Source organism: Schistosoma haematobium, chromosome 1 (genome assembly GCF_000699445.3).
Source record: "Schistosoma haematobium chromosome 1, whole genome shotgun sequence".
NCBI classification, from domain to species: Eukaryota; Metazoa; Platyhelminthes; class Trematoda; order Strigeidida; family Schistosomatidae; genus Schistosoma; species Schistosoma haematobium.
In genome coordinates this window covers 27,543,817-27,558,114 of record NC_067196.1, presented here as the reverse complement: position 1 = coordinate 27,558,114, position 14,298 = coordinate 27,543,817, and the positions used below count along the sequence as shown (strand labels likewise).

The following is a 14,298-nucleotide window of genomic DNA, read 5'->3' as shown; positions in this document are numbered from 1 at the left end:
TTAACGAATTCTAAGCTAAACACTCTCATCCAGGGCCTGTTATTTACTAGTAAGCCTTCTCTAAGCAGCACGTTCCACAAAGTGAACCACCCAGAATTCAGGTTAGGTTTCAGGTCCGTAAACAGTAGGCTAATATAATATTTAGCCGTTTTTTATTCAAGACGTTTAAATAAATCCGAACTATCCCGAACCAAATTATAAATTGTTTCACTTTGACCTGTCTCCTACAAATGTTAGAATGTCTGTATTGTTTTGGGTGAAATATACCACTTATTCCATTAATTCATATGCTTCTCAAAATCTTTCAAAGTCCTGACTTTAAGGTAAGAACATCAATCGTTTTAAAAGAACTGTAAGTTAAGTGAAACGGTTTGTAAGACTAGATATAAAATCACGGTATGCCTAACTAAAACTTAGTTACAGCGACTTAGTATAAGCTTCATGAGTCACAAAAAGAGGAGTGATATAAGTATCCTTTAAGCTGGACACCTCATCAGCAAGCTATCAGCTTGCCGTTGTTTTCAGCACTCTGATGTTTAGTTAAGAGATAATAATGTATTCGACTTTCGGTTGTGTTACTGTTTGAAATCATTACATCACTGAGTTTAGTCTTTCAAAAATAAATATTCAAGTCTTATGATTATCCACAATTATATTCTTCCTTAAAGATTCTCTGTTGGGTCCAATAGGTTGGTGTTTCCTCACATTTGATTTTCCGGGCTATGTGCCAAAACGAAACAGCAGTGAAATCTTGGGAAAACTCACATTATTTAGTCTCCAGAGATCGCAAAATGACCAATGATTTAACTACAGCTTTTAGTGAAGAAATCGCAAGGTGCTTCACTTTTGATGGCGTTTTCAAAGATTCAAACGATCAGGTTAAACTTAAGGATAAGTCACAATCGTTTGATTCGTAGGTCTCTTTTTTCTCTAATAATTATTTGAAATTTTGTAGTAGAGAATCTTTGGGTCCACTACTCGATCACTACACATTTCCACCAGTACATTGGTTTGGGACGTGTTTGTATGGAGTTGTTCTAGAAGCTCTGGATATCAAGGAACAGGAAGTTAGTTTCACAATATACTAATCTGCAGCATTTAGCAACCAATTGAATGTTACGATCTAGATATACCCGAAGATGAAGCCATTAGTTATGCATTCGATCACCATTCGTTAGTAACATCTCAGTTGCCTGATTCATACGATGACATCGTTCAAACTGCCGACGAAATCATTAAGGAAATTGATATTCTTATGGTAAATGTAGAGTAAAGTTTCTTAAACTATTTCAGAATGATAATGAAGATATCCCTTTGTCACTGTGCAATATGGTCCAGTCGGAGTATAAACGTCCACTGGTGCTAGAAAATATCGGAAGTGATTGGCTTCCTGAAGAAGGTTTACATTTTTATAATCGATAATATTGTTCATACTTTTCAGTTTTCAAAAATCCTACTTAAAGAGACACTTACTAATTTGAGACATCGACAGTTCGTTCAATTGCCCTCCTCTTGTATTAACTTTCAATGTTAATCTGTTTTTCTTTTTTATGATCGGAAACTGGAGCTTTGTCTATTTTGATTTCTTTCCAATATACCACTAAGCATTCTAAACTGTGATCACTAAAGTATCCATCAGGCAAGTTTAAATATAAGTTTGAGGGTTTGACTTTCAACCAGCTAGAATTGTACGTAGTAATTCGCTCAGGCGTATAAGTGAGTTCTGTATTTGCTGTCGGTTAACAGGTTAATGATTTTCTCGTCTAACTGACAGGAACAGAAGCACTGGAGTTGATCTTCATCAAAATTGAGTGCTAACTGAATTGCTCATTATGGAATTTTTATTGTCACTAATATTGTAAGTTACAAATATCTGATGAGTATTTGCTGAATATAGAACTGATCAAGCTGCACTTAGATATATTTGGAAGGAAATTTGTCGATAAATGAACTGGGAAAAGAACATTAACAAGTAGAGGAAAACAGTTGTGAAATACTGTAATGTTTAAAATTCTGATGAATAGTGAATGCGTCTACGTTGCTCTGTTTATAGTCTCACATATCTACTTTTTAGCCACTCACAAACCCGATCCAATAGATTTTCACCTCATTGTATGTCTCAGAACAAAAGATAGATATCATGAAGTATTGTCATAGGGCTTTCAACATGCTAACGTTTGCTAACATTTGCGTTTGTTGTAAACGATTCTGTAACTTAATGCATTGAAATATTTGTATGGCATCAAATAAAGTGATTAAACTTTTTTAGTTTGTTATATTATGTATACAGTTTTAACTTCTTTTTGTTTACTAAGTGTGAATTAATTTTATACCTGAACATTATTTTTACTAATCATTAGTGTTTTTTCATTTATTAATCGTTCGAAAACTGTTTAATCCTCTTAGCTAATGAATTTAATTCGTTGAAATAATGAAAATAGAACATCGTTGTAATTGTTTGTCTAATCATTTTGTTTTATTCTGAACTAAAAAACGCTTACCTGGTATTCACTGAAAAGTTTCAAATTAACTTTTATTTTATGTGAATTTTTTGAAGCTATGCAAGATCTTTCTCTGAATGAACTCAATGCATTATTAGAAGAACTAGAATCTTGTGTACGAGAATATTCTGCTATCCTCGTTCAAGAGTTAGCGTATAGAGAAGAATTGGATTTTGAACAAGAACAGAAAGATATTTTTATTGCACGCTTGAATGAATTGCACCGCCGTCTGGAGCGTCGGAGACGTTTAAGTATACCACCAGATAATCATATTCAGTTACTGTCAAATTCTCTGTTGGTAAAAGATTACGATGAAGCGTGCACATTTGGGCGAAACATAGTACTCGACAATATGGGATCACCATCGAATTCTGTTCACAAAGAAGCCCCACCGTTCATTTTACGTACGCTATGTTCATATTTTCAATATTTTTGCTGTATCATTTGTTTTTTTGTCATCTTAATTCACTTCATACCTACCTTCTACTATACAATCATAGTTTTCAACGTATACACTAAGTTTCACTATGTGCACGATATAATTACTTTGTATGTAAGTCACAGTAGATTCTTTTTATGATATTTGTGTATATATATTCAAAGGAGTTTAGGTCTATGGAAGTGACTACCTAACATATTAGAAAGTTAATTTATTCGTATTGCTGTAGTGTTTTTCTCAGATACTTCAATTAGAAGATTTCATCGGTCTCAACCACTGGATATTTGTGGCAGATTGTAACATTTATTTACGGAACCTGGATCTAATCACTCAGTAATCAGGACAAATAAAATCAATATTTAACCATAGGCCTAATGTGTGTAGTATACGCACTAGGTTGGCGTTTACCAAGTTGAATTTGCGAATACTTTTTAAAAGTTGTGTGATATTAACCTCTAAAATAAACATCACAATGGACTTTTTAAACCAAGTCTTCTATCACTGGTATTACTTTACAGTAGGACTATTTACTTTTGCTTCTTATACTCATTTAATAATGATTTAAATTGTTTGATCATTAGTTAAATAAGGATGTGTCAATATTTAAAAATTAAAATCCATTTCTCTTGTAGGAATCTTATTGTTGATAAAGAGTAAGTTACAGTAGCATATTTTCGTTTCGCTCAATATTTGGGATTTTTAAACATTTAGGTTATTAATTTTGATGTGTGTCTATTTCTTCGCTACGAATTATGTTTTTTACTATCAGGTGCACAGTCAGCAGCTCAAGCAGCGGTTGCTGCAACATCATCTGCAACAGTTGCAATAAAAAGGCATTTTCGAAAGCTGAGTACATTTTCAAAGGATACTTCAGGAACAACAAATCATCAGTCAGATCAATGTAATCTTGTTCACACAGCATCCATTTCTCCAAATAATAAATGTGACGTAAACAATTTGTCAGAAAAAGATGATCATACAATTCACTGCCCAACAATTATGTCTGCTCGAGCTATTGCCATTGCTCGTCTTCGAAAATGGGCCGGAAGAAAATCAGGACCTTCGGAAACTGAGAACACCGGGACTTTCAGGGCTTTCCTTCGCCGTGGGCGTCATCAAGCAGAAGTCCCAATGAACTCGTTTGTCCGTAGTCGAGAAGCTCGTTCAGCAGTAACTAGTCCTACATCATCTCAATTTGAATTCCCTTCAATACCTACCACTTTAACACACTCGGCTTCTGGTCATTTGATTGGACGATCTGAACTAAGTTCGGATGATCTTGAATATAAGGTAGTCAATATCCTTTCAATATTTCTTTTTTAATATTTTTAGATGTTCATGTTTACGCTTATAGACCATGGTAAAAACGTATTGTTTTCAGTTACTCAGTATAGTTGATATAATAACTCATTTTTTAGTCTGAATGAATTGTGTATCCATAAAGGAAGCATCCCTCTACACTAATTGCTATCGTAGTGAACGAAAACTCGTATACGGTAAACCAATTGATTGCCTTATGCAAAATCACATTGCCTTTGCAGAATATGAGAATCATACATGAAATACATCATTTGCACATCTTCTTTGAGTTGTCCTTCGCACACTCCATCATTTTTCCAATCCTGGTGGTGTTCCGACTGCTTTCCGTTTTCCTTCCTCCTCTCTTTATTTCAATCTTCTGCATTCCACTTTCAATTCCTGCTACATACTACTTATGTTTGTTTGCATAAGTAGCACACACCACAGTATTGCTAACAACCTACCAAATACTCACATTATTTGGAATCATCAAGTCAGACCTTGGTAATATTACTTATACTAACTGTTTTAGTGTCTATACACAGTTCATTTATAAGCATATATAATAGTCCATTTATTCAAACTTTTTGATGATGAGTTTCTATGCTTGTCACATACGTTATGCATTCATTTTTTAAAAACTTGCCTTATATGCTACTTCAATGTGAAACTCATATTGTATAGAAGTGAATAAAATAATTTTTCTTGTGGACTAGACCTTCAGGTCAAAGGTTCTGCGTGTGGCTCCTTAAAAAAACCGCCTGTTTCGGTCTTGGAACCCGAGCAGTGTCACAGCCCTCACACAAATCGGATGACAAAGTGTGGCGCATGTGTATTTGGTACCTCCTTGTACCAATGTTTATGTTTAATCTCGCGAGCGGGATCGTGGATGTGCACGGGTAAGGAGTCCCGCGATATGAAAAAACGGCGTCCAGTGCTTCCATGTTTTAATGGTGGTCTAAAATCAATCGGTTCATGATCTCAATAGAAAAATCAACAAGTTAGTGTAACAACGTCAGGAAATGCAGTCCTATGGTAGCCGGTGACCGAAAATTGCTTCATACGCCATTTGTTCCCTCAGGATCCTGGAACTCATGTGCACCATTGGTTTGGAATCAGGGTTTTCCAACTCCCCTAGGTGGACTCTCCGTGTCCACCGACTCGGTTAAACCGCCGGACATTCGCTTTTCCTTCTCTCAATTTCGTAGCAACACCCCCACCATGAGAAGGCAGTGAGTAGGTCTTTCCTGATAGTGGTTGTATGCACGTGGCCATGTGAGAGCATTTCGAGAGGGGTAGCGGACTCTCCAAACCCTCGATCGTACCAGGGCATTTGGTGGCAGTAGCAAACATAACAATATAACCATGGACCTTTTGGTCACATTTTTGTTTTTAATGTCATGACATGTTTAGATGATAATCTGAAAGTGAGATATTTTAGGTCCAATATCAGTGCCAAGGTTTAAGTTGTTTCTAGGTTCGTCTTAAAATGAAAATTAGAACAGTGAGTGACAATTTTTACTTGTATATTTGAGATTAGTGAATGTGGTCTTCTTCTGTGGTTAGTTTTGTTCAATACATTCCTGTAACGCTGTAAAAAATCAATTTCCTTTTTACAAATATACTGTGCCATCTTTGAAGATAGATTATTGTAAAACTATTCAAGAGAATACAAAAGATGTGGTTAAAACATGTAATAATAATAATAATAATAATAATAATAATAATAATAATAATAGAGAAGCAGTTCAGTTAGGAAAAATACAACTAGAAACAATTCTTTCAGGTAAAGAATTTACTCTCACTTTTATGAAGAAAGTAAATGAAAGTCATTAAAGAGGAATAATATATATTTGTAAAATCTCAGCGAAAGAATTTGAAGTAACTATTCGTTCAAATTTAGACGAAAGTTCTTATTTAAAGTAAATGAAAGTTACAACAGGTTGGCCACTGCCTTCTGTTCTGAGACATGTTTGATAACGTCTCAAGCCACTGTGTCCCTCCATCTCTAGGATCCCTACCAGGAAGTCATGAAAGACCAACAGAAACCAGACCTTAATATTTTTACCACGGCACTACGTTATACACTGACCATGTCCGCTTTTTTCAACCAGTCCCAGCGTCGCCAAATAATGCACGATATGGAACTCTGGGACGACATTCGTAGTACATGTCCGAGCCACCGATTTCGATGTTTCAAGATAGTGACACCAATTGAATTATCGTCTCTGCGCCCGAACACACGATGCCGAACTTCTTCATTACTAACATGATGTTGCCACTGGATGTCAGCAATCCATTGGTTACAATGATGATCAAACACAGAGAGTCGTCTGACATCCTCAACTCGGAGAGGTCAGGTTTCACAAGCATAGAACAAAACTGCTCTCACTGACGCGTTGTAGATCCGACCCTTTGCAGCCAGTCTAACATCATGGAGGCGCTAAAAAAGGCCTAAATTGGCATAAGCCGCTCTGTTTTTGATTTTACGTGAATTGGTATTGTCGCTGATGCCACCTGAGATGCAGAGGTACGACGCTAGGTCTGACATAGAGGATGATTTTGCCGATAGTTAGTGCTAGCCAGAAACAGGTTGCAGTCTGGGAAAATTCGCAGTAGACTGTCATTGTTATTTGACGTATGACTAACAAGTGCCCATTGATCACCTGTGCATTCAAATCTCCGGCTAGTACTACATTTTCTTAACTAGTGGTTGATGTAGGGTGAGGTCGAAGACAGAAGTATATCTCAACTAAGTTGGATATTCCTACGTTTAAAACATGATTAAAAAAATGTTTTTTTTAGTAGCTGTGTTCAAATTTATCTAAGTTTTTAATTTCTAAACCCCATAGTTTGTAAATTCTTGGTTATAGCTTAATAAGCAGCTAATCTGGAAATAAAGTTTCGGATCAATTTTTGCAAATTGATCATACCCACTTATCGTTTATTAAAATAAGCAAATCAGCCTGAGTTTCATGCTAATTAGTCCTTAGTTTTTTCTTGAAAAACATTTTATTTAAACATCTTTTAGTAATGTTTCTCTCCGACAACGATTATTAGGAGTTTTGGAACCATGTGTTCAAATATTCGTAGTCACTCAAAAGCCTCTAAAAGATTACAGTTCCTTTAAGAGATATTGGGTTTTGCAAATCACCCATCATTTCACGATTTTCTTTATTAAACACCATGTATTCTTATAGTAGGATTAGTGTTCGCAGGAATGTTTGATAGATATGAAATTTTGAAACTTAGAAACCCATACTGTTTGTATGTTCACCATTTACTCTCAATTGATTCATTTATCCAGTGTGTTTTCGAGTCCTTTTGTGATCATATTATTGTGATTGTTTTGGTCGAGTGATATTTATTCTCAGGAATCGTTCGTTGAATACAAGTATGAATTTTTGTTTTTTCTGGTATTTTGCCATTAGTATTTGACCACTTCGGTTCCGTATCACCGATCTCCCAGGAACGAAGGACCTACCGTTACCCAGTTGGAGCTGTTCAACGATATGCTTTTGGCCATTTTAACGAACAATCCAAATCTGACACCTATGCTCACCGACTATATTCTTAATGGCAAGTTATATTTCTTACCTACCTTACGATGATTCATTAATACTTGCCTTATTTTTGGCCTTTGTAAAATATTATAATTATGGACTTATAACTGTAGAGCCTGATGGTGAAATTATTGAAAACAATTGTTCGCTCAAATATTCTTCATTTTTGAATAATCAAGAATTATTTATTATTTTACTTAACCCTTAAGCGTTTTGCATAATGTTTCTTATGATCATATATAAGTGGGACTATTATTCACTTTCAATCCAAGAGATTAGACCGATAGGCAGTACACTTTAGGGTACAGTTCAACTGGTTTTCAGCCCACTATCTCCAAACAATTTGAATGGCAAACTGATGTGTGTCCTCCAACGCCCAGTGAGTTCGAAAAGGCTATGAGGGATCTGAAGTGAGGGAGAGGAGCAGGGCTTAGTGGACTAACTTCTGATATTTTTAAGGATGGTGATCCACTTTTAGCGGTTAGATTAACTGAAATTTCACATAAAATCTGGGAACTGGACGTCGTCCCATTTGGCTGGTTTCGATCGCTGATCGTTCCAGTTTATAAGAAAGGACGAAAATCTTCTTGTGGAAAGAATAGGGGAATGCTTTCCGACGTCCTACTAGAGTTGTATTCCTTAACCTTAAGGTGGCGTTCGACTCCGTCGATTGCGAGGTTCTGTAGCGGTGGCTCTCAATGAAAGGAGTACCAAATAGGTACATTAACCTTATACAGGCTCAGCTCGATTATTAGTCGAATCAGAGTTTATGGCGAAAATTCATCGGAATTTGTTACTTCAAGTGGTGTTCGTCACGGTTGTCAACTTTCCCCAATTTTATTTAAATTCGCTTTTAGTAATAACACTTTCATTGTCCGACTTTTCACAGATTGATCTTCTACCAGGAAATTCACTTGTTGAATTAGAGCACACAGATGTTATAGTTCTGTTTGGTGAAATCTCTGACAAATTGCAGAGTCCTCTAACCATCTTAGGCAATAATGCAAACACGTTTGGAATGCTGTTTTCTCTCTCCAAATGCAAAATTTTACTTTGGGGTAGCATGTGTCATCAACTCAATTGATAATAGGAAGGTAGATAGGCGGACGTATCGACCAGTTCCCTTATCTTGGGAGTCTCATCAATACTGATAGCCTGGTGTCTGATGAAATCTCGACACGGATTCATAAGACACGATTGGTTTTCGCCAACTTGCATCACTTGTGGTGTAAGCGAGATATTCTTCTTTCAAGCAAAGGACGAGTTTACTGTGCAGCGTTTCGCTCCTTCTAACTTTTCGGATGTAAAACATAGTCATTAAGAATAGAAAATGTTCTTAGGTTACTGGTATTCTATTATAGGTGTCTACGAAGCGTTACTCGTGTATTTTGAGACCATGAAATAAACAATGCTCGGGTTAGGAATATAGTGTTAGGTAAGGATGGGCTATTGGTTGGAGATAGTGAATCTTCTTCAACTGAGGTGGATGGGACATGTGTTACGTATGCCCGACCACCCCTTACCTCGACGGGCAATGTTTTTTGGTGCAGGAGCAGGCTGGAAGAAAGCTAGGGGTGGACAAACCAAAACATGCCATCAGTCCATGAAGTCACTGATAATTCCACTAAGCCATGTTAATAGATGCAGACTATCTGGTTGAGGTTAGTGTGATTATCGTAACTAATGGTTGGAGACTTTGAATTAAATGGCTCAAAACCATTCTAAATGTCGCAGTTGCATCCATTCTTTGTCTTCCCTCAAATCTTGAGATTCTAAATTCCTCATGACATTTCTTTGTATTTTTATTTCACTAATTTATATTTGCTACTTGAATTGTATTTCTGGCGCCTATTGTTTTTAATCACCACTGGTATTGTTACTACCTCTACTAATCTGGGATTTGGCCTAACAATATCTCTGTGTTAATGGAGTATGGCAACTTGAACTGGAGTACATATGTAAAGGTTCTACATTGTGACTGACTGACTTTGGTTAGTCGTAAGTTATGTAATTTTTGGGATCAGATTGCTTGAATCAAATATATCCCCATTACATTAGTTCATGTTAATGATAGAAAAGACCGTTTTGTAGCAACGAGGAAATCGGTTTCAATGGAGTTTATAACCATTCGATGAGAAATAAATATAATGAAGTAGAATAAATCATGTGCTGTGTGCTTGAGACCCTAGTCGGTATTACCCACGCTTGATTATAGATAACTTGTGTTTACTTTTTTTTAATATAATTTAATCGATAAATACTTATCTTCTTGCTTATCTTCTGACTACTAGTGAACGTTGGATTCAACCGATTGTGTGTGTTCTTATGGAATTGTATATCACCAAATTCATTTTCTAACATTTGTACTGAAACCACTGATCAAATAATGTTTAAACTGAGTAATATTGTGTTTAGTTATAACATTAATCAAAATAGTACAAACATATTCGGTGAGACTATAGTTTATGAACGACCTTTGAGCGACGCCAAAGTGACCTTTAGAGTGTCTACCTACTTATTAGGACTAAATGAAGGTTATAAGCAGTTTGAAGAATAAGGATTATGGTTCACGGTTGATGGTTGGGGTTAGGAATAGATTTACGGTTCTTCATGACGAACCGACGGCTAAAATGCCAATACCCTGTTTGGCCAAATGGGTGTGTGAATTTCTCTCCAAATCTAAGACCTGTTATCCTAAATCTGATTGGTTCATCCATAAATTTACAGTCTTGCTAAATATTTTATCCAGATTAATGGTGTATGCATGACTTAAAATTGTTAACAATGGTTTTAGCCCATTCACTACTTGTCTTCCCTTAGAACCTGCGTCCCGGAATTTCTGTATGCTTTTGTTCCCTTTTCTATACCTAATTCTCTGTCTCAATACTACTACCGGTACTATTATTACTTCTACTACTATGAGATTTGTTTTGAAATAACTTTATCTCTCTGTGCTAATGTGGTATGGCAACTTTAACTGACGCACATGTTAGGTTCTACGTTGTATACGATGATATGTGTTCGAGAAGTTTTAAATCTCGATCAATTAGAAATAATGACTTAAATGTGGGTATAAACATGTACTTACTATTTATGTATAAAGGTATCTCTTCGATGGCGTCTTGTAGTGTCACTGATTTTATTGCACATTTTTCAGTTGAAATAGCGCTCATCAAAAAATATTCCTAACCAAAATATACTTTAAGCATATCCTGCTGTTCATTTTTCACCATGAAATGAAAGCTTATAATTTGTCCGCTGTGTTTTTGAGACGTGACCCGTAAAATTAGAGAGCACGCGTTGGCTGCATAATTTTTGATCATGGGTGCCTCTATGCATTGCTTTTGTTTCATGAAACGATCAGCTGGGTAATGTTGAGTTTAGAGATATGGTTTTAAGCAAAGATGGAGATTTGGTTGATGACTTTGTGAATCTCCATCAACTGAGGTGGTTGGGACATGTGTTACATATGCTTAACTATTTTTTGTTTTGATTCGCAATGGTAGCTAGTATGAGTACGTTGGAAGAAAACTAGGGGCGACTAACAACGTGACATGAAGTAACTGATTGTTAGTCTGATATATGTTCGTATATTTAGACTACCTGATTTTGGTCCACGAGATAACTGCGTTTAATGGTTGGGAAAGTTGTGTCACATGATCCACAGACGATTACAATCAAGCAAATGCATTACCTCCTCATCTTCCTGTCGATCTTGAATACCAGCATATTTTTGAAACTGCTTTTCCATCTTGTCTTTCTACACCATATCCTAAATATTCAGTTTCCCTCATTATAAGCGCCGCTGCATTATTCTTATCCGTCTACTTTTCATCCTGTTAATTTCATCTCACACTCTTTTGGGATAACAAATTGAACCAGTGCAGATTTGTGCGACGTTCTATGACCTGGTTCTATGACCGACATGGTCGTAAATAAAGCTAACTAATGCAATTCCATGATTTGTGTTCTTTTAAGTAAAGTAAAAAACCAACGTATGTAGTCTTGTACCACTTTTACATTGTTTCAAAGTATTTAGACACAAATATGTTGTTCAAAATTAAAATACTCAATCGTTTTACAGTTACGTTATAGAAGTCAATGCATTAGTCATTCATTATTCGATCAAAATTAAATATTCACTTTTTAACTGTGGCTTAATATCTAATATCTTTACTGTATTTAAGTCCCTTATGAGTTACTATTCATTAGACAAAAAGTTTACTCATCTATCAGTTATGTCAAAATTTACCTGAATGCACTTGTTGAAGATGCAATCAACGATATTTATCCACAATAGAAAATTAGTGTTAGAAAATTTTCATACTAATAATAAACTGATGATCAATACTGATTCTATTTTTTCTAAGAAAAAATTCGCTGAAAAATTCCCATTATATTAAAACACAATTATATGAATGAAGAATATTCTTTTCAATGAATTTCTCATCAGGTTCTACAACTCATAAATCCAAATTAATAATCCATAAAATTGGCCAGATTTAAGGCGGAGTACATCTTTTGAAAATTGTAATATGTGAATTGAGAATTGTTGTTTGAGGAATTTATTCAGTATCCACCCTTATCTACTATATCTGACCTAATTTATATTAATCTACATATTACGTAATTTCTGATTTTTATTCCATTATTCTCTCTCACCCCATGTTGACCATATTCACTGTGATCATTTATCACACAATTTCATTTCGCTTAGAAACTGATTGAAGTTAACACTTTATATTAGTCAGCCCCAACATTAACGATCTGAATTGATTTTATATAACAAACAACAATTCTCAATTCACATATTACAATTTCCAAATGATATATTTTGCCTTAAATCTGACCAATTTTATGGATTATTAATTTGGATTTATGAATTGTAGAACATGATGAGAAATTCATTGAAAAGAATATTCTTCATTCATATAATTTTGTTTTAAAAAATTATTCACCAAGCAAATTACTAATTTCCTAATATTAAAACCTTTATAATAATTATTTTTTTTTAAATCATTTAGTTTACGCTCCAGCTGATCGACGCTTATCTAAACTTCCAATTTAAACAACAACGAAATTAATTAATTCTACAATTTTAATTGAACATCAACAATAAATCAGTCATTAGATCATGTGCTTTATATTTTAATTAATCTGTTCCGTTTTCTTTTAAATCCATATATAGCTTTGAAAATTATTTTAATGTTTAGTTTGATTTTTCCGATTTCCTTTTCTTTTTTTCTTCTTTCTTTTATTTTGCTTCTTGTGTATACTTGGATTAGGATCATTTTTCTTTGCGATCCTATCATTTCGCATTAAAAGTAATGTTCTAACCGTTGAAAACGAATGCTTTACTTTAAAAAAACACAGTTTAATCGATTTGTTATTTCTGTATTTTATTTATACTTTTTCAATAAATGATAATTTAGAACAAATAGTTATCATCATAATGCTTCGCTATAATCAATTATCTTAAACAAGATATGTATCATTTTTGTCACTTACTTTTAATAAGTCACAATAACTAGTTATATTATACAATATTTATTCAACTAAACAAACTATTTTATTTTAAAGCTATTACATTTTACCTCTTATTTCTTATGCATACAAATAGCATCTAAATGATAAGATCAATTCATTATTGATATGCATACATAAATTAGTGCCAGAATCATTAAATGTGATGACAATCTCGTCATAGTTATTGTGTTTTAATGCTGATTATTATTTTTTTTTAAAATGAACAGCAAGTGTTAACTTCTTATTGAACTATTTTTATTCAGTAAATTATTATTAGGTTAATCATTTTTGGCATTTCTATCGTTGCTTGAATCTCTTAATTAGCGTTTATTTTTAGTTTTCTTTTTCTTGTCAGTACTACTTATTTTTTTTATTTTTGTTACTGTTCATTCATATATTAATAATATCTGCCTATTCACGCCAGAGATTTTGAGTCGAATTTTTTTTCAGTTTATTAGCTTGGCTCTTCGTCTTCATTATTATTTGCATTTAGATTTCGGCGATTTAATTGATTGTTCATCTTGAAAATGTTGCGAAATTATGTTATTTAAATCACAACATTCAATAATAACGATTGTTGTCTAGATTGTTTTTTTAAATAGTTTTTGGCGAGACTCTAATTTATGGACGAGCCAATCAGAGGCGTTTTAGAGATTTCAAGGTTACGGCGCCAACTTCAGTGCTTAATGCTAACGTACGACCGGTTCACAGGGAATTCTGTACAAAACGTGATAATTGAGCGGCTATAACAAATAAAACGACGGAATTATAATTTGTGGACGAGTCAGGTATAAGATAACAGATCTCGGATTTTAACGCGAAAGCCTTTCATCCATTTGGCTAAATAAATTTCTGGCATTATAACTGATGTCAGTTCGTGATGAAAACCCCATATATAATTCCTAACTAAGGCAAATTACGACAATTAGTGCGAACTGGATAATAAAAGCACCAGTAACACTGGCCGCAG

The 14,298-nt window shown here is 34.5% G+C and overlaps 1 protein-coding gene across 2 annotated transcripts; it reads left to right on the top strand.

The window, feature by feature from the left end:
• Positions 1-667: 667 nt before the first annotated feature.
• Positions 668-13,913, top strand: FEZ2_1 (Fasciculation and elongation protein zeta-2). Of its 2 annotated transcripts, XM_051218425.1 has the most exons (9): positions 668-913; positions 956-1,067; positions 1,103-1,258; positions 1,294-1,399; positions 2,558-2,905; positions 3,573-3,593; positions 3,710-4,230; positions 7,671-7,818; positions 12,827-13,913. In XM_051218425.1, the coding sequence occupies exons 1-9, from the start codon at positions 723-725 to the stop codon at positions 12,868-12,870; spliced, it is 1,647 nt and encodes a 548-aa protein (XP_051073599.1). In that variant the 5' UTR covers positions 668-722; the 3' UTR covers positions 12,871-13,913. The 2 variants fall into 2 exon arrangements, with proteins under 2 accessions (XP_051073599.1, XP_051073600.1); XM_051218424.1 differs by lacking the exon at positions 3,573-3,593.
• Positions 13,914-14,298: the final 385 nt, after the last annotated feature.

What these genes read in the sequence shown, in the direction of transcription:
- FEZ2_1 (XM_051218425.1), top strand. Translation starts at nt 723, where the DNA reads ATGTGCCAAAACGAAACAGCAGTGAAATCTTGGGAAAACTCACATTAT. An exon ending in AAGTCACAATCGTTTGATTC is followed by an intron (nt 914 to 955) that starts GTAGGTCTCTTT and finishes GAAATTTTGTAG; the next exon opens with TAGAGAATCTTTGGGTCCAC. An exon ending in TGATTGGCTTCCTGAAGAAG is followed by an intron (nt 1,400 to 2,557) that starts GTTTACATTTTT and finishes AATTTTTTGAAG; the next exon opens with CTATGCAAGATCTTTCTCTG.